General features: G+C 59.6%; 4 protein-coding genes across 7 annotated transcripts in view; 2 read left to right on the forward strand and 2 right to left on the reverse strand.

Annotated features, from left to right (window-relative positions):
* Positions 1–78: 78 nt before the first annotated feature.
* On the reverse strand, positions 79–16,898 carry LOC116755122 (surfeit locus protein 1). 3 transcript variants are annotated; one of them, XM_032634027.1, is made up of 9 exons: positions 16,894–16,898; positions 4,093–4,276; positions 3,021–3,154; positions 2,856–2,938; positions 1,803–1,994; positions 879–951; positions 630–792; positions 334–415; positions 79–254 (listed from the first exon to the last, which is right to left on the reverse strand). In XM_032634027.1, the coding sequence occupies exons 2-9, from the start codon at positions 4,274–4,276 to the stop codon at positions 185–187; spliced, it is 981 nt and encodes a 326-aa protein (XP_032489918.1). In that variant the 5' UTR covers positions 16,894–16,898; the 3' UTR covers positions 79–184. The 3 variants fall into 3 exon arrangements, with proteins under 3 accessions (XP_032489918.1, XP_032489919.1, XP_032489920.1); XM_032634028.1 differs by lacking the exon at positions 16,894–16,898 and having other exon boundaries at positions 3,021–3,205; positions 4,093–4,225; XM_032634029.1 differs by lacking the exons at positions 3,021–3,154; positions 4,093–4,276; positions 16,894–16,898 and having other exon boundaries at positions 2,810–2,940.
* On the forward strand, positions 4,334–8,948 carry SURF2 (surfeit 2). Of its 2 annotated transcripts, XM_032634032.1 has the most exons (6): positions 4,334–4,477; positions 4,566–4,720; positions 5,441–5,544; positions 7,638–7,823; positions 8,007–8,167; positions 8,441–8,948. In XM_032634032.1, the coding sequence occupies exons 1-6, from the start codon at positions 4,400–4,402 to the stop codon at positions 8,522–8,524; spliced, it is 768 nt and encodes a 255-aa protein (XP_032489923.1). In that variant the 5' UTR covers positions 4,334–4,399; the 3' UTR covers positions 8,525–8,948. The 2 variants fall into 2 exon arrangements, with proteins under 2 accessions (XP_032489923.1, XP_032489924.1); XM_032634033.1 differs by lacking the exon at positions 7,638–7,823.
* SURF4 (surfeit 4) lies at positions 8,807–21,047 on the reverse strand. The gene is made up of 6 exons (XM_032634030.1): positions 20,847–21,047; positions 13,875–14,061; positions 13,165–13,241; positions 12,464–12,507; positions 11,833–12,019; positions 8,807–11,141 (listed from the first exon to the last, which is right to left on the reverse strand). Exons 1-6 carry the CDS (start codon positions 20,892–20,894, stop codon positions 10,875–10,877), a joined length of 810 nt encoding a protein of 269 aa, XP_032489921.1. The 5' UTR covers positions 20,895–21,047; the 3' UTR covers positions 8,807–10,874.
* STKLD1 (serine/threonine kinase like domain containing 1) overlaps positions 20,893–25,845 on the forward strand; it is a 48,441-nt gene continuing 43,488 nt past the window's right edge. Inside the window, exons 1-3 of the mRNA XM_032635192.1 lie at positions 20,893–21,039; positions 21,393–21,467; positions 23,137–23,223. Coding sequence (XP_032491083.1) covers positions 20,893–21,039; positions 21,393–21,467; positions 23,137–23,223 — 309 coding nt within the window. The remainder of the gene's footprint in view (positions 21,040–21,392; positions 21,468–23,136; positions 23,224–25,845) is intronic.

Consider the following 25,845-nt stretch of genomic DNA (forward strand, 5'->3'; position numbering starts at 1 on the left):
TGAATACCTTGAATACGCTGAACCAAGCCCGGATCTTAGATCGACTAGTTCATTTGGGCGGAAGGAGGGCGCTACACGTGCGGTGTAGAGATTTATTTATACCAGTAACATGTTATCCGCCTAATGTCGAGTCTCTTGAAATGGCTTCAGCTGTTCAGGGACAGGGCTACATCCGCCAGCCTTGTCACACACCAGGAGTCCGGCTTAGGAATTTCTTAAACCACAGGTAGGAGGTGGCCGCGCAGAGTCCGTACCTTGGGTTGAAAGAAAGTGAGCGCTGTCGGGGCTGAAGGGAGGGTGGGGCGAGCAGGAGTGGGCGGAGCCCGGGCTCACCAGGTGATGATGTACTGCAGGTGCTCGTTCCTCAGGGCCACTCTGGTCTGCCCTCCAATGGGTCCTCCCGGGACTGTGCTCTCTGCGGGGACAGTGGGCTGTGTCCTCACGGGGGCCTGTGCTACCAGCTGCTTGGCACTTAGTGGCCAGTCAGCCGGCCCCCTCGTGTCGCCCTCCTCTTAGCGCCTGTCGGGCACACTCCCGCTCCAACACTCCAACAGGAGCGCTGGGGCGGAAGTGCCGGGGAGCTGTCCAGGGTCAAGAGGAAGCTAGAACAGGGCCTGCTGACAACGTACTGAAGTCGGCATCTATGAAGATGGGCTCCGCGCCTGTGAGCCGGGCCATGGCCTCCAGGTCCCGGTAGTGCCAGTGGTTCCTCGCGGGATTATTCTCGGGAACAAAGGGCTTCCTGGTCTCCGACAGCCTCACCATCCCGACTAGGTCCACTTCTCCCTCAACCTGCCCAGGAAGGTGTGAGATGCTCTGTGGGGCCCTGCATGGAGCCTGCATTGGTTCCTACAGGGGGACGGGTTCACGCCCCTTACCTGGCCTTTGCGCCGCGTATCTGGATTCACTTTCTTCCTGGGCACAAACCCTCTATTTACCAGGATGGTGACTCTAGAGTAGTAAGAGTGCGCTGTTTCAGGTAAGGGACGGTTTTTGAATAAAGGTGGTCACTAATGGTCACTCTGGCACCTCCCTCCCGGACCACAGCACGGGTAAGGGTTTATGGGTTAGTAGAGCTAGCTGGAGGGGGGAGGGGTGCCTCCGACCCTGAGTGCTGTAGGTTCGCTGCCTCCGTGCCACCAGCAGCGGCAGCCTCTGCTTGCTGTGTGCTTCACCTGCCGCACCGCCCCGCCGCCTCCAACTGCTGCCTCGCGTGTCTGCCCAGAATCTCCCATCCTAACCAGGGGCGTCCCCGAGCCGCAGCGTCGGGGCCCATCCCAGACCTAAGACCAGAAAGCTGGGGGCTGACAAGGGACCTGGGGTTTCATTTGTATGTTACCGTTGGGAAGCTGCTCTACTTACCGGCCTTGCACTTGCAGAGCCCCCAAAGTGTACATGTCACCTTCCCCTGGGATACTCCGCCCATCTCCTCACTCACTATTTGACCCAAAGAGCCCAGGGAAGCCTTCCTCGAGTCGACTCCCTCCCTGCAGGGCTGGGTGTTCCTCTCTCGTGAGTTCCTCTGCCGGCCCCTCAGGCTGCACCCTAAGCAGTAAACGTGTGGGCCACGCATGGACGGCTTCTCCAGAGGCCTGTTTCGTTCACCTCTCCTTCCTTCAGAGCTCAACAGGCAGGCGTTGTTCAGTCGTAAGTTAATTGGCTTAATGTCAGAATTACACATTTCAAACTCCCAAGGAGTCGAGCTTATCTGGGTTTCTTGGATTCCCCAGGGCTGGGGGCTGAGAAGGAGATGGGAAGGACCGCATCTGCCAGGCCGGTCAGCTCCCCTGCGTCCCACTCACCCCAGGGCAGTGCAGTGGAAGGGAGTGACCACGTAGGCACCGCTCTCAGCCGCCGACGAGAGCCGGCCGGCCTCCCGGGCCTCCCGGGCAGGGTCCACCAGGGTCCGTGGCATCATGTACAGCTCTTTAGAGTGGTCAAAGTGCCCCCTGACCTTCACTGGCCGGTACTCCAGGTTCTTCAGTTCCATCGGGCTACAGGAGAGGGGAGGAGCTGAGACCAAGCAAGGTTTGGCAGGAAGACAGACCCTCTCAAGAGTCTGCAAACCACGAAGCCCACCGTGGCCATGTAGAAGGGGACACACCGCCACAGTGGGGTCTGCGTGATGCGCCCTCCAAAGGGGGAAGCTGATCCTTTTGATGCCACATGGGAACATGGATCTGTGCTGCCCAACAGTCCATGTTTTCAAGAAAAGCTTAAAGCTGTGGCCTCCCGTGTGAACACGATAAAATACGTGGGCCAAAACCGTCATCTGCAAGCTGAATGTGACCCACTTGTTTGCTTCTCTGTCTGGAAAGCTTTGTGATTTTAGCTGGCACTCTTAGGACAGTGCCTTTTTTTTGGCTGTGCCGCACAGCTTGTGGGATCTCAGTTCCCTGACCAGGGATGGAACCAGGGCCCCCTGCGGTGGAAGCCTGGGGTTCTAACCACTGGACCACCAGGGTATTCCTAGGACAGTGCTTTTAAATGAGGGGAGAAGGCAGTCGACTGCCTGCGTGTTTTCTCACAGTACCATTCTCATGTCCAGACTTGACATGTGCGTGCCCTCCCCTCCAGCTAGGAATTACTGCTGCAGAAAGCCGTCAGCACTGTGCGGGGGTCCCTCAGCTACACTGGGCCTGGAAAAGGCGCGAAACCCAGGTTCAAAGATCTGTCTGTGTACGTTATGTCAGGCAGCTTCACAAGGGCAGTCGGGTGTCAACAGGAAGACTAGCAGGACCACTGATTTTGAGGGCTCCCATCAGGGTCGGGAAGGGTGGCAGCAGCCAGGCCCCACTGCTGACCTCACCTGAGCCCCAGCCCCGGGGCTCGGGGAGGAGGCCTCACACACTCACTCTGCGGGCAGCGGGATGGGCTCGGCCATAACTCTAGACTCTAGTTCTGCGATCAGCTGTAGCTTCCACTTCCGGCGCTGGACCTACGGACACAGGGCATAAGCCCGAGCAGGTGGCAGCAGAGTCAAGGGCTCAGAGCCAGGAGCGCGAGAAGTCAGGCTTTACCTGCCACGTCCCCAGGCCAAAGGCAGTCACAGGTATGAGAAGCAGAAACCACTGGAGGAAGGAGTCGTCTTCCGTTTTTGTGGCAGTTGCTTCGGCTGAAGAGCTGCCACACCTGCTGGGCCTCCAGACCAACCCTAGTAGATGTCACAACACGGGCATGGGGCCGGAAGCCCTGGAACAAAGAACTGGAGCAGACAACTCCTTGAAGCTGCCATGACTACCGGAGAGAACGTGATACAGGAAGAGGGCCCAGGCCACCACGTGCAGTCGGGAGCCCACCAGCAGCACATGCGTCCAGCCCAGCTCCTAACCCAGTGCCCAGCGCATGACACCCACTCAGTGGACATTCACCCACTGAATGAGATCCAGGGCTTAGTCCTGGCTCTGCCACCAACCATGACCCTGGGTGATTCATGGAACCACCTCTCGCCTTTTGGGCAAGAATATGCTGAGATGTATCCTGTCACGAAGGTGCACGGGTACAGGCTACTGTGCCCCGCAGGCGGAATGTGATACACTCTGGAGAGTGGTTTACAGAACTCAGAACAGCTGTTCTTTTGCATCGTTCATAAATTTAAAGTTGGCAGAACAAACACAGGAAGTACATTTAGGCTCTCAGAGGGTGAGTCCCATCAACGGAAAGCATTGCGGGTCTGGAGGACGGTAAAAAGGCAGGCCTGGAGCAGGCTTGCAACGTGCCTTTACAGCGTGCACGGCACTCTACAGACAAGTACCCTTAGCTGTGCCTTGGAGGCAACATGCAAACTGTGGTGATTAGCTAGGCTTTCCTTTAGGAGCCCACACAGTTTCCGTCCTGGGTTGGCCCCGCATCAGCCCGAGGAGCCGTGGGGCGGTTATGGCACGTCTCGGGACGAGCGTGTCCGGCGGCAGCGCGGACGACAGCGCCCGCCAGAGCCCGCGCGCACCCAGGGCCCGACTCAGAGGCTCGGGCGCAGTGCTCGGGCGGCAGTTCCAGGGCTTATCGTGACGCCACGCGCCCGGGCAAAGCGGAGGCACGGACGGACGGGGCGGCTTTCCCAGATGCCGAGGGCATCCCTGGACGAGTCCTCACCTGGGCGCGAGATGACCCCAAGGGCGCTCCTCCGGACGGCGCGGGCCGGGGCCTGCGGAGACGCGAGGGGCCGGCTGAGCTCGTTCAGCCCGGGCACGCGCCCCCAGCCCGGCCACGCCGCTCCGCTCACCGGCCCCGTGCCCGCCGCCCGCAGCAGCGACCCCAGCCCCCGCGCCGCCGCCATCTCCCCGCCCGAGCACGCGCTTCCGGGATCTGGAGGCGTCTGCTTCCGGGGCGCCGCCCGGCCCCGCCCCCGGCCCACGTGGTTCGAGCGACGTTCGGCCTCCAGCTCCGCGCGCGCCGAGCCATGGTCGAGCCGCCGGCCGACGTATGCGCCTTCCTGCGGGAGCATCCGAGCCTGCGGCTGGAGCCCGGCGCCCGCAAGGTGGGCGGGGAGCACAGGACCCCCCGCGACGGACCCCGGGCCCTCAGACCGCCCAGACCCCCTGACCGCCCCGCCTTCCCGCCCGCAGGTGAGGTGCGCTCTGACGGGCCACGAGCTGCCCTGCCGCCTGCCGGAGCTCCAGGTCTACACCCGCGGCAAGAAGTACCGGCGGCTGGTCCGCGCCTCCCCGGCCTTCGACTACGCCGAGTTCGAGCCGCACATTGTGCCCAGCACCAAGAACCCGTACGTGGCTGGGCCGGGCCGGGGCGGGCCCGACACTGCCCCGGAGGCCTAGGGTGGGACAGTTCCTAGTGCTGAGTCTGGCCGGAGCTGGGTAGACTCCAAAGTCCCGACCCCTCCCCGCTGGGTGAGCGCTCCTCAAAGACGCGGCCTGTTCTGCAGCGCCCACCTTCCCGTGAGATAGGAGACCTGAGATCAGGTGGGCGTCCTGGAGCTGTGAGTCACCTGGGATCTCAAGCGAGGCCCGTCCCCCGTGCAGGTTTGCATTTTTGTAAACGTGAGGTCTGTCACCTGGGCCTGGCTGCTTCAAGAGGATTGGAGCGCTTGTGCTTGGTCACCTGAGGTTCTGAACGCGGTCGTTTCCCTATCTTTAGTTTAAAGGAGAGCTTTGATTTAGCTGAGAGCGCACGGTTGACAATAGTAGTCAAAACGAAGCGGGGCTTGGCAGACGCTCCCACTGTCGAGCACTTTGCCAGGCTTTCGCCGACGTGCCTCTCTCGTGCTGGAGCAGAGTCCGGCGAGGCTGGTGAGGCCTGTATTCCAGGGAGACGGTGAGAGGCCGCAGTCCGCCTGGATGAGTGCTTCTCCAACCCGGCTGCGGACTGCAGTTGCTTGGGAGCTTTTAAGAATCCTGATGCCGCAGCCACGTGGTAGACCTCCCCTGTCAGTCTGTCGGGTGGAGAACCATGGGTCTGGATCCTTGCTTGTGAACTGTCCCCTTAGGCACCAGCTGTTCTGCAAACTCACCCTGCGGCACATCAACAAGTCCCCAGAGCACGTGCTGAGGCACAGCCAGGGCCGGCGGTACCAGAGGGCGCTGCAGAAATGTAAGTAGCCGAGGCGGAACACGGGTGTCTGGGTGCTTGCCTGCCCTCCCCCAGGACCAGCACCCCTAGAACGCAGATGCGGCAGCCCGGGCATCCTTTGGTGGTACTTGGTGGATGCAGTGGTTCGGGTCCCAGTACAGTGAGGGGAGAGGGACGACGGTAGAGACGGTGCAGAGCCAGAGGCAGACTCCGAAGTGATGCAGGTTGTGTTAAGTGCTGTGAAGGAGACAGTGCCAAGCAAGGCAGGTGGACCTGTCTTATGCAGGGTTTCTCTTTAGACTGAGATTTGAGGGACTGCGGGGGGTGGGGGCGGGGAGGCGGGGAGAGTGCTTCGCTTGGCTAGGGGGGTGTCTGGAGGACGGCCATTGTGCCACCAGGCAAAGTGGGGTTCTAGGCGGGTGGGGACGAGACCACAGTGGGTCTTGGCAGCCGTGGAGTGGGGATGCCCTGGAAGGGTTAAAGCAGGGACTGGCCTGATCTGTTTGTGTCTCAGGATCACATGTTGCTGCCAGGGGAGAGGGGAGGGGAGGGGAGGGGAGTGGCGGGGCTACCCGGTTGCTGTGCAGTCACCTAGGTGAAGATGCCGGTGGCTGGGGTCACCAGGTGCTGGCAGGGCAGATGGAAGGATGTGGGAGGTTTCTAACGGTTTTGTGGGTAGAATCAGTGGACGGGGGCAGTGAGGGAGAGGGGGAAACCGGCTGTGCTTCCCAGGGTCCTGGTGTGACAGCTGGTGGCTGATGACGTCACGAGGGGGGGAGAGTGGAGTCTGAAGAATGGCTTTCTGGGGAAGAGCACAGGTTCCTCCGAACGTTACAAGTGGAGGTGCATCAGGGAGGGTGGCTGTTGAGAACACGGACCAGCCCTCAGATGATGCAGATCAGTGGCACAGACACGGCGTCTGCATCCCGTGGAGCTGGGTGACAGGGCCGGGCCTGAGCTCAGAGGAGCCCCGTGCGGTCGTGTCTGAGGCAGAGAGGAGTCGCAGGGACGAAGCGGGAGCCTCGTCAGACGGCCCCGGAGGGCAGGTGCGGACGGAAGAGAGCCGAGATCTGACGGAGGCAGCCGAGGTGGCGAGGTGGCGACAGAGCCAGGCCAGAGCGGGCCAGGAGGCCCGAGCCTCCCCGCGAGCGAGCGAGGCGGGGGCAGGGGGAGCGGCTGGGCGGGCCTGGGGACGGGAAGGAAGGTGAAGGAGGACGAGCCCGGAGGCCTTGCTTCCCGGTGAAGAGGTGAGGCTGCGAGCGCGGCGCTGGGGGGCCTGCGGAGGCAGGACACGGGGTCCCCGGGCACCTTGCTTCCCGCAGCCGCGCTCAGCTGCTCGGCGAGGGCGGGAAGGGGCTGCGTTTCCCCACGAGTAGGGAGCGCTTCCGATGCCGGGCCGGGGCGCCTGGCCACGCGCAGGCTCCGCTCTGCTGGTGACGGGGCCGCTGTGCGGCCGTGGAGGGGGCGGCAGAGGGGCAGCCGGGGATGGGGCCCCGCAGGTGGGCGGTGACGAGAGAGCCGGGGCCCAGCAGGGCCCGTCCACCCCGTGAGTGACGATGGCCGGAGATGGGGGACAGTGAGAGCCGATGGAGGGCGAGCTCCAGCAGCCGGCTGCCCCGAGTCCTCGGTGCAGGAGGGGCCGGTGTGGCTCCAGCGAGGCTTCTCTGTGGAGGCCTCGTCCCCGCCCTCTGCTCTGAGCCAAGAGTCGGCAAGGGCCAGGCACCACCTTCCGCTGAGCCCTGCCATCCAGCGGGGGTCCTGGCCGCTGTGCCTGAGGGGACTTCAGTCTCCGGGGGACAGGCTGGCCCGGCTTCCTGTGCGCGCTCGGCGCCCTCCCAGCCGTGGCCGGCTGGAGCCAGAGAACAGATGCTCCAGGCGCGTCCTAGTCGGGGAGGAGGGAAGAGGGAGGCCTTCGCCACCCTCCTGCCCCGGGCCCGCGTCCCCACGCGCCCCCCTGCTCTCCCGGAAGGAACCCGGCTGGCGGCGCTCGCCTTCCTCTGCCGATCTTACCTGTGGGGGGAGGGTTCTGGGGCCCTGGCAGAGCTCAGCTCTGTTCCCGGAGGGCTGTGGGGAGACGAGGCGGGAACCGGGCAGCGTGCGCGTCTGTCTCCCAGATGAGGAGTGCCAGAAGCAGCGCGTGGAGTTCGTGCCCGCCTGTGCCGGCGGCAGGTGTAGGAGGGGAGCCCGGCAGGACAGTGGCGGGCCGCCCCGCCCTAGAGAAGCTTTCTGGGAACCCGCGTCCAGCGATGACGGCGCCGCCCCAAGTGACAGTGACGACAGCATGACAGACCTGTACCCACGTAAGCCGGGACGCGCCCCCTCTCCCTGCCTATCATCTGGATTCGGGTTGCGACCGTCCGCTCCGTTTCTGTCAGCCGTGAGCAGCTCCCTCCCGCCGTGTGTCCTCCGGTCCTGGGCCCGGCTGACCCCCGGCACGGGTGGTGGACTCGACCTAAAACGGCCCAAACCTCTGCTCCTTCCAGCCGAGCTGTTCACCAAAAAGGACCTGGGAGGGACCGAGCACGGGGACAGCACCGATGGCTTTCTGACAGGGGATGAGGACGAGAAGCCAAGACGCCGCAGAGAGACGGGCCCTGGGGACAGCGAGGCCGTGGGCCGGGAGCGGGTCCCCAAGCGTGGGAAGGTGGGGTGCCACCCCCAGGGCTGCCGGCGTGACAGCGGCTGCTTCTAGCTATGGTTTCAGCTTCTTTAAAAAAACACCTTTCTCACAACCGAAATCTCAAGCTAACGAGGCTGCTCTAATGGGGGCGGGGGGCTGCTTCCTGGTTTGCTGCCCAGGAGTTTCCACTAAAGCCTCTTCCTCTCTGCGGGCCGGGATTGCGGGGGCCGGGCTTACAGCACCCCTGCGTCAGATCAGAACGCCTCCACTGATCGGGATTCTCTGTTTGTGCCGCAGAAGCAGTCCGGCTCGTTGAAAAAGAAGTCCAAGAGTCATCACCGCAAACCTAAGAGCTTCAGCTCTTTCAAACAGTCAGGTTAACGGAAAGTTGCTGGAGAAAACGCATCTTGAGAGCCTTTCGAGAACCCTCCCAGCATGCACGCCATGTTCCTCTTCGAGGTGCCCGCCGCGCATCCTCCCAACTGGTGGGACGTCCATCCACTCCTCGTTTGCTGCCCCAGAAGGCAGGGCCGGGGGGTCTGACCCGCGGATGTCAGGGTCTCACCCCCACCCCCAGGAAGCAGCAGGGACCCCGGAGGGGGCACCGAGGAGAGCCCTGGCCAGTCCCCACCTGGCTGGACGACACCAGAGGATCACACTGCATACGACAAATGCCACTATTTATTTTGACGTGTCTCCAAAAATCAAAATGTTTTCAAACACAACTAAGATATAAAATACAGCATAAAATGAGATTCATAACTATCTCCCCCATAAAGCAAAAAAATTTTCAGAAATCGTTGCGCCAGAACCAGTTGGTAGATCCTGTTTTTCTCTTCTCCCCGAGTAGGCATCGACCCCCGGCCCAAGCACTAGCCCACACAGGGCCAGGGGAGGCGGGACTGGTGGCCACGACGCCACCTGGCCACCAGGGTCAATCTGAGTTTTTACAAACCAGAAAGGTCTTCCTAGCAGGGAGCCAAAGAAGACCCGTACCCTGCCAAAAACTGTCACGGAGCAACTGTGACCTGGCCGAGAGCGCCATTCATCAGGGCCACCATGCTGGGGTAACGGGGAGGGGGGCGTGTAGATCAAGACGCCACCCTGCCCAGGTTGCGACACTGAGTCAGAACACCCCCTTGGTGTGGGAGCATCCCAGTGACTGAAGTAGAAAAGCCCTCTGAACTTATAAATACTCGGGGAGTAGGGCCACCGGGGGAGGGATTGGGAGCATCTTGGGTTGAGCCTCTGCAGTGGCGGGGACACAGGACGGTGCTGGAAAGGTGAAAGCGCACTGGTGGGTAAGAGCCGGCCTCCCCCCTGCCCTGGGAAGCTGACCAGGGGCTTCGCTGGGGCGGGGCGGGTTGCTCCCCACCTCACCCTGGCTCTGGCCTGGAAGGTAGACGTGGATCTGGGTTCAGGACTGGCCCCAGCAGCCCTGGGGAGGCCCTCAGGCTTGCACCCCTAGCTGAGCAAACCGGAGAAGGTGAGATTGGCCCCAAGGCAAGGCTTGCGAGAGGCCTCCAAGGAGGGGAGTTCGCCAGCCTCACCACGTCGGTCTGACCCTGACTCCCCGTGGGAGGCACAGAGGCATTGCTAGGAGGCGGACGAGTGGAGAACGGCAAGAAGCACTCAGCCCCAGGAAGAGAAACAGTATAAGGCAATGTTAGGAAACTTGAAATACAGGCTCGAGGTCCAATCGGTAAGGCATCACAAATCGTAAAAAGTAATTTGGGCTGCATTCAGCATAGCAAATAGACAATCTGAGCAAGCCGCAGCCTCGTGAAGATGGGGGAGTGGTGGCCACACGGCCTGGGGAGCCCCGGGAGAGGGGGGGAGACGAGCGGGCAGCGCCGGCCTGGCTCTGGCTGTGGCCCTGGGGCAGCTCAGTGTGAGGTAACGGGTCTGAGCGCCCCGCTCTGGCCCGGCCCCGCTGTGGCAGCTGCCCCCCCACCGAGCTGGGCACGCATGCGGCTGAGGCCCGCGTGCTGCCGGCCCGGGGGGCGGGTCCCTGCGGGCTCCGGGCAGCCTCCCCGTGGGCCACCGTCCGCACCTTGAGCCACTACCGCTCCCAGGGCGTCGCCCCATAAAAACGGCACCAATTCGAGTCGAGGCCCTGATGAACGCCTCTCACCGCACCTTCGCTGTCCCTCCAACGCTGCCTTATGCTTTGGGTCTGGGGTTCTCTATATGCTCTCGCTGTCCCTATAAAGTATCACAATGCAGGGCAGAAACAACGGGGAAGGCACTGGTGCGAGTCTGAACCAGTGTGTTGATGCTGGGCTGGGCCACCCCAAATCATCGAGTAGTTTTAGCTAAAAACGTAAACTTTAAAAAAAAATAAGAGGGAGACTGCTTTGAATGATACACAAATGTATCTGCTCACAGTACAGCTTGAAGGTCCCCCACCCCAAAAAAGAAACCGAAAAAAAACCAGGACTGAGAGGCCACAGCCAAGCAAGCTGCTCACTCCACGAAGCCGCGGCCGGCCTCGGGGAGGGAGGTGCTGACCACGGGCCGGCCGGCTCTGCATGGTCAGACACCAGGTTGTGGGGTCCAGAGCAGATTTAGCCATCAATTATCAGGTGTCCGCAAATAAAGTTCTCAAAACATCTGTGCCTTTACCAAGGGAGGGGAGGGAAGAGGATACAGAAATGCTGGCAGTTACGGCGAATCCACCCCGAACCAGTCCTCGACGGCCACGGGTCCCAGCCAGGCGGGGAGGGGTCTGTTACCACTCTTTCTTCTTCTCGTCCATGGACACGCCCCCGGGGCCCAGGGCCACCACCAGGAGCAAGCCTCCGATCACCGACATGGTCTGGAAGAAGTCGTACTTGAGGAAGTCGTGCATGGGCTTGTAGACGGGAATGGTCCAGAAAGCGTTGAAATACACGTTGATGGCAAACAGCCACACGACGAGAGTCAAAGCGGCCAGCTTGGTTTTAAAGCCGATGGCCACCAAAATCATCAGAGCCGTGCCCACGATGTTCTGGAGAATCTGCACGGGTTGGAAGGTAAGCAATGGAAATAAAACAGGCAGGTTCCAGCTGCCCGTGGGCCAGGGTGGAGTGACTCAGGGCGTGCCGAGAGCCGGCATTACAAGCAGGGAAGAAAATCATGTCTCCTGCGATGGGGGCAGCAACGAAAGCAACGCTTTGAAAATTGAGAAAGGTTTGGGGAAGGGTAGGTCTCCAAAGAACAGGCTGGGATTTACCGGGACCTGCCCCAGTCTGAGCCCGGTGGACCTGCCAGTCACAGCCACAGTCCCCGGCGCTGCTTAGAGCCAAACGCTCCCCCCCTCCCCAGCACCAGGAGCCCCTCCTGGGGACCCCACCCGGCCGGGGCCCCCCAGCTCTGTAAGCTACTGGGGGACAAGGACAAAGCCTTCGACTCTGCAGCCCCAAGAAAAAGGACACGGTCAAGGCAGGAGTGTGAGGAAGGAAAGAGAAACAGGAGCCTGTGCCACCAGGAACCTTCACCAGCAGCCTGGACGGACCCTTCAGCGAGGTCAGGGAGATTCGGGACCTAAGTTGTTGGAAAGGCAGCTTCTCGGTGCATAAGAGCTTGGCAGCGCTGTTTCCTTCAACAGGACCATCCCAGTGGCCCCTCAGCTATGCTTCGTGCACAGCTGGGAAGAGAGGGTGCAGCAACCCTTCTAGAAGGACAGGGACCCGACCAGGAACACTCACCGAGAAGAAGCTGGCGTCGAAGTGAAGGAGGGTCATGAACATCAGGACCAGCAAGACCCGGCCTCCGAGCTGCATGTACTGTCTGGGGGAGCTCTCGCGCACGGTGGGGACGCCCGCGAACATGCTCTTCCCTTCGGAACGGGACTCCGCCAGGAGAAGCAACAAGCCTCCTCCCAGGGCCAGGTTCCTGAGGAACGGACACGCCACGCTAGTCGCTCAGGCTCAGCAGGCTCCGTGAGCGCCCGGCGGACCACATCGGGAGACGCCGGCAGGAGCAGGGACTCCAGTGACACCCACGGACAGGGAAGCCCCACGCGACCGGAGACACGGATGCCTCCGCGCCACCCTCGGGATGGCCTGGCCTGGGCTCTCCTGCTGACCAGCTGGGTCCCTGGGAGCCAGTACTTCACTTGGGCCCTCGTCGCCCTCATGAGATACGGGGTGGGGAGGGATGACCTCATTCTCACCTCTGTCCTGGGGGCTGTGGGTGGGGAAGGAAAAGGCTTCACCAACGTCCGCTACAGATTCTAAGAAGCATGGTTTGGACCCAAAGAAACTTACTTCAACCAACAGTTACTGAGTTTAGAAACACGAGGAAAGTGCACTAAGTCGCCAGCCAGAAGGCACCTACCTCATGAGAAACTTCAAGTCCCATAAAATGCTGTAGGCAATCGTCTAAGGAGAACAGAGAAGAGAGAGAAACTTGAGTCTCGGCATTTTCAGACAGATCTGTATTTCTACAGAATGAACAGCGTCAGGCAGTTCTTCCAGTGTAGGTGAGAATCTAAATACAGGACACAAAGAACCCTCTCAGGACCCCGATGGCCCCAAGCTCAGCGTCTCTCCGGGCAGCGGTGGCCCCGGATCCAACAAGCCCTTGCCTCCTCAGGGCGGGGCCCAGGACGTTCTGGAGAACGCAGCGGCTCTGAGACACCAGTCTGCAGTAGATGTGTGGGACACATCTCACGTGAGTAGCTAGGTGCTCTTCTTTATGAAGTAAGACGCTAACGACACAGTGTCCTGGCTGCAGCCGACCCCGTGACTTGTCCCCTTGTCACAGGGAACTCAGGAAAGTGGCAAAAGGTGGATGCCCGGAGTTCGGCCCCTTCCCAGGGCGCTCGGCCCCTTCCCAGGGCGCTCGGCTGTCTGGCTCTCCTGAGTTTCCACGGCTGGCATGGAGGAAACTCCAGCAATTTCTCAGAAGAGAAAAGGAGTTCCAGGCAGACACACAGAGGGTTGAGAGGGGAGTGAGCCTGAGTCCTCACAAACGCCTTTTCGCCAGCAGCTCTGCTCTACCCAGAGCGAGCGAGACCCCAGCCACGTGCCGTTTACCTGCAGCGCGATGATGCCGAAGAGCCCGAAGCAGGCGTACTGCACGCAGTTCCTGCTCAGCACCAGGACGCAGCCGGCTGCAGAGGAGAAGGGCGAGGCTCAGGGGACCGCGGCCACCTCACCTGGCCCTCCGGCGCGGCGGGAGCCCGACCGCCCGCCCCCAAGCAAAATGCATCTTCTGGGGGGATTCACGGTAGGTATGGGCCACACACACGCGTCCACTGGCCTTTACTCATCAAAAACACGGGTCCGGAAAGTGGGTCCCTTGCTTACAGAGTCACTCACTGTCCATCAGAAAGAAGCTCAACTGTGGGGCTTCGGGACAGGCTGGCAAGTGCAAGTCCCGTCCTTGCCCCCTAACATGCGAGAGGGAGCGCTGCCGCCGCAGGACGGCCAGCAGGGGCGGGAGGCAGACCCGAGGCCGACACAGCTGCACTGGCGTCTGGTGCGCCCCCTTCTCCGTTTACCTGTTGGTCCTTTCCACACACCCTGGGTTTGGGGTGCCTCAGCTCCTCGCTGGCCCACCCAGGTGCCCCCATCTCCAGCACCTCCCGCTCTGGGCACTGATCACAGGGCCTCAAAGCGACGCAGCCAGGACCCGACACAGAGCACGCACCCGCGCGCCGGCAGGCCCAACTGCCGGGCCCGGGCTGCCGGCCTGGCGCGAGGAGCCGCAGACGCACAGGCCCCCGAGCGCCGGCGCCACTCACTCAGCTGTCCGAGCAGGTTGAGGAGCACGAAGGAGGAGGCCAGCAGGTAGCCACAGCTCCAGGTGGTGTCGATGTAGTCCCGCTGCTCGCCCCACTGGAGCCACATGCGGACGCCGTCCTCCAGGAAGGTGCTGGTCAGGCAGAGGCGTGCCACGTGCGGCAGGTACTGCTTGGTGACGCGCAGGAACTGCGGGCCGCGGAAAGCCGAGGGTCAGGGGCCCGGCGCCCGCTCCCAGCACCGCCCAGGCCTCCGCCCAAAGGCGATGCCCCGGGCCCGACCCGACCTCCTCCGCCACCTCAGCCGACGCGTGTGTGGCAACTACAGTCGGCACGCGTGGACTGCCACAGGACACAGGGCGTGGGCAAGGCAGACCCGCCCAGCGACAGAGTGGACTGGCCCTCGGAGGTGACCCGCCGAGGGTGTCTCCACCGCGGCACTACTGCCTCCGCACCAGCTCGCTCTCTGTCGTGGGGCGTCCTGCGCCGAGGGCTGCGAGCAGCCTCCCCGGCCTCTCTGCCCACCAGCTGCCATGAGCGGCCCCGCTCCGACCGCGACAGCCCGACACCTCCAGACACGGCCGCCTGCCCCCTGCCAGCCGCGCCACTTAAGATGGGTGATTAGGACACAAAGAGGCGAGGCGAGACTGAGGTACAAATGTCATTCGGGTGAACCGCACGCGCTTTCTCTTACCAGGCATTCGAAGCTGAGGTACAAAGGGAAAGAAACCCTATGACACACGCTAACACAGCAGGAACTCGGGAGAAAGATCGGAGACCCACCCACACGAGTGCCATGTCAGGAGCCAGAGTCTAAAGGGCAGCGGTGAGTCTGACTCCTCGAAGGGACACAGCTGAACGTCACAGCCCCTATTAGGCCGACTAGACCTGGCGGTGCCATAAACAGAGGTGTATATGGGAGCGTTCCTTCGTTTCTGGTGTTCTGAAGAGCTGCGTACAAGTCCTAGGAAGCACTAAAGCTGTCCAACAGGGTGAACGAGCCTCGGGCTGCTTAGGCCAGCCCTTAGTTCGTCAGCTCTGGCTCGGTCTGCACAGAGAAGCCTCCCCTCCTCCGGGGACCTGGGCCACAGCAGCCTGGCCTGGCCGGCCTGGGAGCGGAGGAGAGAGAGGTGACAAGCCAGGTGTCCACTCTCCTCCAGTCCTGGAGCTTGAGCCCCGAGGTGACGCGTTTGCTCAGCCCCTGACCCCCACGGAAGCGGTGCCGGAGGCACAGTGAGGGGAAGACAGACGCGCAGACAGGCAAGCACGCAGGTACGGGCACAGAAGCACGGGTGGAGACCGGAGCTCAGGGTTCTCATCCTGGCTCTGATACCCACCAGCCAGCACACTGTGGACTGGAGACGGACTGAGTTACTTTGGGGGGAGGGGGAGTGGTCTCTACCATCCTTCTAAAAGTGAGGACAGCTGTGTCCATGGTGGCGAAGATTCTTTCCAACTTTGATGAGCAGGGGAGAAAAAGAAAGGGAAAGGACCCTGTTTAAAAAAAAAAAAGAGGTCCCAAATACTCCTATATGAATTCCGGAGTCCACACAGAGAAGAAACACGTCAGATCGGGGGCTGCGGGGACAGCTGATGCCACATGCCCTCCCGTTTCCGCCTCATGGCCCGAATGATTTCGAAATGCCCAGCAACGGTGTAATCACCCAGCCCGTCAAGACACAAAGAGCACCCCCTCAGCTCTGATGCCCTGGCCCTCGTGTCAAGGCCCAGCCCAGAAGCCCGGGCGACGACACTGGCCTCACCTCGGTGTGGAAACCGGGGAGAAGCCACGGCGAGGCCGGCAGAGCCCCGCCGGAAGGCTGTGCAGACTCGGACTCCTGGGCGGGGGAGCGCGCCCCCTGCGCCGCAGCCACAAGACGAGACAGAGGCAGTGTTTAAAGCCTCCGTGACGCATCTTAATTTGAGTGTCTGGGTCAAGAGGATTAAAGAGCGGCCCAGAGAAGGTTCCCTTCGGACATGTCATCCACTCCTCCCTCTGCATGCAGACACGCCACGGAGACAGACGTCTCTCTGCTTTGGAAAAGCACAGCAAAAGTTCAGGCATCTGTGCTCTGAACTAAGCACGAAGCACCTGATTTTCAAAGTCATACGTGACCTAGGTTTAGGGCTGACGGTTTTATAAGTCAGGCCGATCCGGAGCCTCTCTTAACCAGCCACGCGCTAATGGGCACCTGTTTGCACTGAACAGGAAAGAAAAACACTAGGTGTGATATAACATGAGACCAGACCCAATTTTAATCTTATTGCCTACACACATCTTGGTCTCAACGTGTGGCCCCCGAACCCACGTCATGCTGCTTTAGACAGTGTCCTCTCGGCACAGCAGAAGAGCCCCCGAAGCAGGCACCCAGAAGCCACCTGGCCGGTGCGCGTGCTAAGCCGGCCTCCCGCTCACACAAAGGGCCCGAAGGCCGGGGGCTGCCTGCTGCCCGCGCACCCGCGGGGCGGTCAGCCATTCTCTCCACTGGGGTAGCTACACCCGACCTGGGACATAACCCTGGGAATACGGCGATCGTGTCCCACAAAGCACGGGAAAACCTACTTTGTCTTAGTATTCAGGACAAAAGGGACCTGAGGAAAGCAGTCTGCAATTCTTATTTCATGAGAACTTAGAGGCGGAGGAAAGAGGCAGTCAGACTTCCTTGATCACCGAGGACCGGGGCTGCCCTTCTCAAGGGCCAGCTCAAGCCTGCACGTCCCAGATTAGAACCAGCGGCCAGGTGACTTTCCGCACATCAGGCTGAGTCAGGGCTGGTACTGGAGCTCAGTGCCTCACACATGTGCGTCCACCGAGACCCCCGAACCCCCAGTAAGTCTCCCTGAGCACTGCTCTGTAGGGTCACACAGCACCTCGAGGTCCAGGAAGAGATGTCATCCGGCCCTGAGCTGGAGAGATGGCCTGGCTTTCTTTACTAAAAACCCACGTGGGACAAAGCACCTACCAATAGGAAGGCAGCTCCAGGCTGCACCTGACCTTCCGGGAGCAAGCCTCACCAACCACAGCCCCCGCCCGCACGCCTCCACCCCACTGCCCAGAAGAGGCGGGGCGGCTTTTCTGAACCTCCTGTCTAAGACCGGTGAGCAGGGAGAGTGAGTCAGCCAGCTCCCCTCTGCCCTCTCCCCACGCCTTTTCGGCATAAGGCAGGAAGCCCTTGCTGGGGAGGGGGTGACAGAGCAAAGGAACAAGAGGAAAACACTCAGCAGCCACCCACCACTGTCACCAGAACCTACCACACTGACGGTCATCCACGCACTGTTAATCCGGAGTCCTGAGGCCTGGGGGCTGTGTATGCCCAGTTCAGTGTCCTGCCAAGGCCATCCTAGCTCTCCGGCGATTGACCAGAGGCCAAGGGGAGCTCCTGGGGGTGACAGCTTCCAGGACTGGCTCTGTCCTGCCAGAGGACAGGTAAAAACACCAAAGGCCAGGGACCTCCCTGGTGGCACAATGGTTAAGAATCTGCCTGCCAACGCAGGGGACACGGGTTCGATCCCTGGCCCAGGAGGATCCCACATGCCACGGAACAACCAAGCCCGTGCGCCGCAACTACTGAGCCTGCGCTCTAGAGCCCGCGAGCCACAACTACTGAGCCCGCGTGCCACAACTACTGAAGCCCGGGCGCCTACAGCCCGTGCTCCGCAACAAGAGAAGCCACTGCAATTAGAAGCCCGCGCACCTCAACAGAGTAGCCCCTCCCTGCTCGCCGCAACTAGAGAAAGCCCATGCGCAGCAACGAAGACCCAATGCAGCCGAAAATAAGTAAATAAATAAATAAATTTATTTAAAAAAAAAAATACCAAAGGCCACACTGGAGAGCAAGGCCTCATGCAGCTTATCTGTCACCTTGGTGATGAACCACCAGGTAGAACCCATTAAGTGCTAATACTCATATTTACTGGTGCAAATGTGCTTGCAAGTTACAGTCTGCAGACTGGCAGCGAGCTCCAGCTGCAGGGCACGTGCATGATTCTGGACTGCCGAGTTCATTAGTCTCTGGCACCTCTAGACCAGTGTCAGATGGCTTCCGAATGCCCAGCTCCCGCACAGAGCACTCTCGGTACCTTCTCCAGCAGGAGGACGCTGTCCCTGGCCACGCAGGGCAGGGAGCCTGATGCCAAAGAGGCAGCTCGGGCACAGCCTGCCAGCGGGAAGTAACCAGACCACTCACGCTGCGCTCGCGCCTCTGCGGACCCGAAGGCAAGGTCGCAGGACGGCCAAGCCACGCGTGGACCCAACATACTGACCCAACATGTGCTGCGCGAGACCACACAGACCTCCCTCTCCGCGTCTAAAGGTGGAAACGCTATGGCCAAGCTCCGGGATCCAGGGACGGCAGAAGTCGTATATACGGAGGACCTGGCCCAGTGCGGGTGTATCAAAGGTTCGGGATTACTGTCATAACTCTCAGAGGACACACGGCCCTTTTGAGGTCCCGTTCACGGCAGCCCAGACTTTCTGGCCACATCCTGTCACTTAATTTTTGCTTTTGTTTTCTGAAGACAAGATTAGAAAAGACAGATATGTCATATTATATGATCAGTGACTTTGATGCCTTTTCCCCAGTCCCTTCAAATTAGATCATTTTCATCTTAAAAGCCGGACTCGCAGCACCTTTATTGTTTTAGTACTATGTGGGTAAATGTTAAAAACAAAAGCGCCGCCCCGGATTTTGTCCACAGGAAGCCACTGCTTTGGCTCTGCACCCCACTATCTGTCCACCTCCTCCTCTCGCACCAAGCCTGCCGCCAGAAGAGGCTCCTAACTCTGGCTGTGACAGATGCCGAGCCCCGCCCTCCTGAGCCACCCAGAGGGGTCCATGCTGTTTCTCCGTTTTTTAAGGCAGCGCGCGCCCTCTTACGACGCTAGTGCTTTGTGTGGTTCCCTTCATTTGTACCCGGAGAGGAACACCAGGCTATAGAAGCACGTTGTGTGTGGTACTAGCCTTGAGGTCAGAGACTGGGCTTCTCCCAGGGCCATGGCCCCAGGCCAGTCCAGGAGCCTCAGCAGGTCCGGCCTCCCTTTCCATAGTAAACTGGTGCAGGCCAACCCTGTGCGCCCCTCAAGGGCCTTTCTGGTTCCAAGATTCTGCTTCTCTCATTGAAGGCAAACAAAATGGAGAAAAAGAAGAAAGGATTACGTAAAAAGAGTCTGGTGGGGTTTTTTTGTTTTTGTTTTGGCAGTAGGAGGGTTTATCATTTGATAGTTGGCAGCAACTTGACTGGAGACATTTTATCTAGATTCGGTTATGAAATTCACTTGCAAAACCAGGGTTTTTCCGGGCTGCAGAGTGAGTGTACAAGGCTCTCATGACTCCGTTGGCTAAAAAGAGCCATCGCCTTAGGTAGTTGCTACTTGGGGGAACAAAATTGGGTCACTACGGTTATGGCAATGAAAACCGACAAACTAAGCAAGCCTCCTTGGTTTTTGAGAGCTTTCGATATGAATTGTTTTTGAGAGGGATTCAATTTTTGGATTGTGTCTGTAAACACAAAATCATGACCTTAGGAAAAACTGTTTCTTCAAGTCGCTATGTGTCATCCCCAAAATGGTTTTTAAAGTATCAGCTCACAGGAAAGTAGCGCATAGGAGAACCCGACTGGGAGACCACGCAAGAGAGGTATCACCCCTCAAGGGAAACAACAGGAAATCTTGTTCACCAATAACTGATCAGAAAGTGCACACACACACGCACACACACACACACACACACACACACCCTCCAAGAAGCCCAGCTTCAGAGTATGATGAATTAATACCACCCCCATAAAAATAAAAAATTTAACCTCACTACTCTTAACTCTGGCAAAGCCACACACACATTAAGTGAACCAAAGAAAGAATGACAGTTGGGCCAGACATGGATCTTCCGGCAGAGATGGGGCTGTTCGTCTGTAGACATAACGGGATACTTTTAGAAGTAAAACGTACACGACTGAATAATCACCACCATGTTCTTTGGACCAAGCTTGGTAGAGAGAGAGGGTGGAAGCTGTGTCCTTTCCCCTTTCCAGGATCTGGTTCTGTCCATCTAGTTTTTGAACACCTTTAATGGTGACTCAAGGGCCTGTTTCAAGGGCTTCCCTGTAGCTCGGAAGGCCACCTGTACACCCTTGGAAGGGGAAAAACAGGAAGGTAGGCTTCCCCTCCTCCCAGGTTTGTGTACAGACAGATAGATAACCATTCATTTCAGTCTCAGGTCAGAGTCCAAACAGGGAAGGAAAACGCAGGGAAGGGTCAAAGGGACCCCAGGAACCCAACACATCTGGGAAAGAGAAAACAAGTACTGTGGCTTTCTGCAGTGGGGTGCATACCAGGGCGCCCCCTTTCCTCTGGGAGGACCTCAGGCCTCCTGCCTGACCAACCCCCGTTCAGGATCAGCTCCCCAGCCCGCCCCCGAAGAGCGCCCAGTAAAAGGAAAAGCGTGCAGGGACCACCCGACAGTGTAGAATGCAGAGGACGCGCCCCACGCACCCCGGGGCCTCGGGCCCCTTCTCCGGAGCCGGGGAGGCAGCCGCTGACACCCCTCGGCTTCTAGGATGGCCCGGGCCGGGCTGGGGAGAACGGGCCCACCGAGCTGGGCGCCGAAGCAGGGGCCCGGGAACACACCCAGAACCCGGGTGGGGGGGCGGTGCAAGGGCAGGCTGGGCCCGGAGGCCGGGTTTGGGGGTGCCCCCGGCCGGGACGGGCGGCGAGCCCAGGAGGGAGGGCCCTGGTTGGGGGAGGGGGCGCGATCCCTCCGGTGGGATCGGGAGTGAGGGCACGGCCCAGGCCTCGGGGCGGCCCTGCGGGCCGGGGGCCGGCTCTGGGGGCGGCCGGGGTCTCGGGGCCGGGCCCGGGGGGTGCAGGCGGGCCGGGCGGGGTCCCCGGGGGGAATCCAGGAGAGGGGGCCGAGGGGGGCCGGGGGAGGAGGCTCCGGGCGAGAGGCCCGGGGGAGGGGCCGAGCCCGCAGGCCGCACCTGGTCTGCGAAGTCCTCGGCCGTGCCCATCAGGTCGTTCTGGCCCATGGCGGCGGCAGGAGGCTCGGCTAGCTCGCTCGCTCGCTCCCTCGGCGCTCGGCCCGTCGGCGCCCGCGCCCGCGCCCACTGCGGCCTCCACAGGAAGTGCCGGCGGCCGGCCTCGCTCCTCGTCCGCGGGTCCAGCGGCTGCCACGTAGGCCAAGCCTTAAAGGGGCCGCGCCGCGGGGCCCGCCCCGGCCGCGCCTTAAAGGGGCCGCGCGCCGCCCGCCGCGCTCAGGCCCCGCCCACCGCACTTGAGGCCCCGCCCTCCCCGCTCGAGGCTCCGCCCTCCCCGCTCGAGGCTCCGCCCGCTCCTCCCTGAGGGCCGGCCTGCTGGAGACGCGCGGGTGCCCCAGCGGACACTGTGACACTGTTCAGGCAGGGAGGGTCCCCGGATCAGGCCAGCACTCGGGGCTGAAGGGCGCCCCCAGGGTGGGGGATGGGCGCTCACCGGACGCGGTCCAGACTGAGCATGCTCAGTTCAGGGTCCGACTCGGCTGGGGCTAGCGGTGCGCCCCGGCGCCCAGTGGTGGGACAGGGAGGCCGGGAGTCTCCCCGCAAGACACAATGGAAAAGTACCAGGTGCCGAGTTGTCCGCTGGTGGGGAGGCGGGGGCGACGAGGGGCCGACGGTCAGGCGCGAGCCCAGGACCTGGATCTCCTGCCGCCACCCCCGGCCTCCTACCGGTTTAACGGTCACCAGGGGCCAGGTCCGACCCCAGGGAGGCAAGGGGCCCGTGTTGCGGCCAGTATCTGCCTCTAGCTCATAGGGTGACCTCCGGTACCTCCAGACGTGACCTCCGGGGTGCCCTTTGCCCCTCTGGGCCTGGGTTTCCCCCTTTCTAAAATGGTGGATGAAATTAAGGCCTCTCCAGTCTGAATATGGGAGGATGGAGGACACCTTCATCCTTTTCACCCATGGGTTCATGTGCTTCGGCCCATAGAGACAGGACACCCTAGAACGTTCAAAATTCATAATCAGACGCCCCCAAACTCCTAAAACACCCCATCAGTAGTCCCTCGCTGGGGGGTACTTGGGCCTTTTCCAGGGCTTGTGAAAATGTTTAGGACGTGAAAAATTCACAGAACAAAAGGAAAGCCGCAAATGAATGTTTAAATACATAAGATGTCAATTTTTTTAACTGTTAGTCAGTCTCTGTAAAAAATTCATCAATTTGACGATAATCGGTCGGTTAGAGTTTTCTCACTTTGTGAGAATCCCCCTTTGTGTGGGAGACTGTGGGGTGTCAGCCAGTGGTAAAGCCGGAGAGCTTCTGGGTGACCAGAGAATTTTAAAAGTAGTTACTTTTAAAGGGGGGGGGAAGACTTGATCCGAAGACAGGGGTGCATTTTACTGTTTAATTTGCCCCCTAAGAATGCTTAGGTGTGCATTCTTACACTAGCGTAAGCGGCTCAGTACAACACCCCTGTTACTCCCTGAGCAGGATTCAGGCTGCCACACGGGCTTGATTACAGAATCCTGAAACTTTTCTGAACTCTGAGAATCCTTAGACACGGGGCTCCACCCCCTATGTGCCCTCCTCGGCATCCTGTCCCCTTCTCCCCACCTCTGATGACTGTAATCCCATCATCCACGCTCACCTATCCCTCAGCCTCCTTGCGCAGAGTTCTGGCATGGCGGCCATCTCTCTGCAGGTCTGGCTCGATTCGCCAGCTCTGGAGTCAGACCCCAGAGTTCCAGTCGACTCCCAGCCCTCTCAGTTATTAGTGTTGTAGCCTCAGGCAAGGACCCTGCTCCCTGTGCCTCAGTTTCCTCCAGTGTAAACAAGGAGATAGCAACAGCGCCGACTGCATGGGTGGCTGTAAAGTGCTTGGCATGTGCCAGGCACACACATGGCTGTGACTATGATTGCACCAATTATGGACCAGTTACTTTCTTGTTTGGATGCCCAGTTTGGAGGTGGATGCTGGAAGCTGGGATCCTAGGGGGCTAGAGAGAATGAAGAAACCCTCTGTCCCAGGGAGGTGCTGGTGCTTGGATGCCTTGCAGGTCCTCACCACAGACTGGAGAAGGGGTGTGGGGTGGTGGACAGAGCTCCAGAATCGACCTCAAAGAGATGGGCTCGGGTTCTGCCTTCACAGGCCTCCAAAGCATTCTGGGCCGTTTCCTTGTTTGCCAGCCCACGAGGGAAATTAGTTAGGAGGACCGGAAAAGACACTGGAGGTGGGCACACGCTTTGGAAAGTGAAAAGACGTGTACGCTTTCCTGAAAGCTTCTCTTTTGCTGGTAGATTTTGGACTGGCTGAATCCTGGGGCCTTGGGGGTGAACCTTCTGGTGGAGGAGACAAAAACCAAAGTAAAGCACGTGATAAAGCAGGTAAGAGGCCATGCCTGTGGCACCCAGTGGGGCTGGCTCCCCAAACGCGTTAGAGAAAGGCGATGTGACAGCGGGTTCCTCTCCGCCAGCAGTCACGAAGGAAGATCCAGCGGGCTGGGGCGGGGGGGCGGATAGATGGGGCTGGGGGCGTGACATGAGGCTCCTCGGGCTTCCCCGCCGACTCACCTCTCTCACCTTGATGGAGAAGGAATGCTCACGTTCACTCCACCAGCAACCATACCCACCATTTACGCGGACATCGTGCCTGGCATCAGCATCATTTTTCATCTCCCGCCACCTCAGCAAAGCGGGACTGATGACCCCGCTTTACAGCCAAAGATAGGGAGGCTGGAGGGGGTGGCCAGGGACTTGCCCAAGGTCACACAGGTTTAAGGACAGAACGCTGACCCCGGGCCCTTCCTTCACCTCCTCACCAGGGCTGGCACGGCCGGGTGGAGTGCACACCTGCAGGAGGACAGCCCTTAGCGTGTGCAAGACCAGGTAGTCCAGATGAATGGAGGGTCTAGGGAAGAGCTTTGTTGGTGGCCGCTGCGGGCGCCCTTCCACCCAGCCAGGCCTCCTGTCCGTGCAGCAGCTCAGCCCCGAGGCAGCAGGGCTGGAAGTCCTTACCGGCCTCCTGCTCCATTGCTGGCTGGCTGTGGGGTTGCCCTGTTGTCTCACGGGCCCATGGGGCAGGGTGGATGACTGCTTTCACCATCAAGGAGCTTTATTCTTTTTTCTGAATTTTATTTTATTTATTTTTTTATACAGCAGGTTATTAGTTATCCATTTTATACATATTAGTGTATATGTCAATCCCAAGGAGCTTTTTTAAAAGTCAGTCAATATTTCTAAACAAAATGGAGGAGGGGGGTTGTATATCCTTTCAGGGTTGTTTGGTAAGCATTTATAAAATTCTTGGTTTTTTACAAGAATGGTGCTGGGACTTCCCTGGTGGCCCAGTGGCCAAGACTCTGCACTCCCAGTGCAGGGGCCCCGGGTTTGATCCCTGGTCAGGGAACTAGATCCCACATGCTGCAACTAAAGATCTCGCACGCGGCAATGAAGATCCCGCGTGCCGCAACTAAGATCCCAATAAATAAATATTTAAAAAAAGAATGGGGCTTCCCTGGTGGCACAGTGGTTGAGAGTCCGCCCGCTGATGCAGGGGACACGGGTTCGTGCCCCGGTCCAGGAGGATCCCACGTGCCGCGGAGCGGCTGGGCCTGTGAGCCATGGCCGCTGAGCCTGCACGTCCAGAGCCTGTGCTCCGCGACAGGAGAAGCCGCAACAGTGAGAGGCCCGCGTACCGCAAAAAACAAAACAAAACAAGACAAAAGAATGGTGCTGAACTTGATAATGTGCTTTTCCCCACTGAGTGTATGGCAAATGCTGTTGGTACTGCTGACGCATCTTCCTCCTTCCCTGGCTCTGGTGGCCGTATGGACCCCCCTGCTTGATGCACCATGACTGACCCAACCCATCCACTCAGGGCGATAAGGGCTTAGCTTGTTCTCGATTTTTCACTCTGTATAAGCAACTCTGATAAACAACCTTATAGCTAATTTTTCTGAGGATCCATGATTTCCTTGGGATAAATTCCTAGGGGTGGGATTTCTAGGTCAAAATAGGTGGTAATTTGAAGGCTTTCAGTATGTTTTTGGCCAAAATGACTTCAGCGCGAGCCCCTGGAACAGAAGGAAGGGATGCATGGTGCCGCTGCGTCTGGGGTCTTTACGTGGATTGGGGAATCACCCAGTAACTGCATTTTCATCTACGGTCACCCTAGTTACAAGAGTTTTTCATTTGTAAATCTTACGAGCAAAAGTTCTGGGTAAGGATCTGGTAAGATGCGGTGACAGTATGAACCCACAGTCTTTGCCACCAAGTGTGTTGCAGACTCAAAGTTCGGTGCTGCCCTGACCACCACCCTCCCCCCCTCTCCACGCGTTCCCCACCGCCCGCATTCAGTGACAGGGACAAGCCTCCCAACGCGGATGAGGAACACAGTGACGGGGCCGATACTCCGCGAGCCAGAGCAGAGCTCTTTGGCTCTGGGGGCAACACATTGTTTTCTCCCCTGCTTTCAAGATGGTCTGAAAACGGATCCTCTAACGATTCCTTGGAGTTTACTTTATGTGATCCTAAACTTATCCTTGCAATAGGGGCAAAGGTGATCTCATGGCTCAGAGGATTTTTGGATCCCTTCCTTAGGAACATCTCCAGGCCCTATCTGGTGGCATGTGATGGGGCATGAATATAGGCGCCTGGCAGCCCTGGTGAATAATGATGGTGATGGTGATGGTGATGGTGCTGATGATGGTGATGATGGTGATGGTGCTGATGATGGTGATGGTGGTGATGATGGTGATGATGGTGATGATGGTGATGGTGGTGATGATGGTGATGGTGGTGGTGCTGATGATGGTGATGATGGTGATGGTGGTGATGGTGGTGATGATGGTGATGGTGGTGGTGATGGTGATGGTGCTGATGATGGTGAATAATGATGGTGCTGATGGTGGTGCTGATGATGGTGATGATGGTGATGGTGGTGATGATGGTGATGATGGTGATGATGGTGATGGTGGTGATGATGGTGATGATGGTGATGGTGCTGAT

Source organism: Phocoena sinus, chromosome 6 (assembly GCF_008692025.1).
Source record: "Phocoena sinus isolate mPhoSin1 chromosome 6, mPhoSin1.pri, whole genome shotgun sequence".
Classification (NCBI taxonomy): domain Eukaryota; kingdom Metazoa; phylum Chordata; class Mammalia; order Artiodactyla; family Phocoenidae; genus Phocoena; species Phocoena sinus.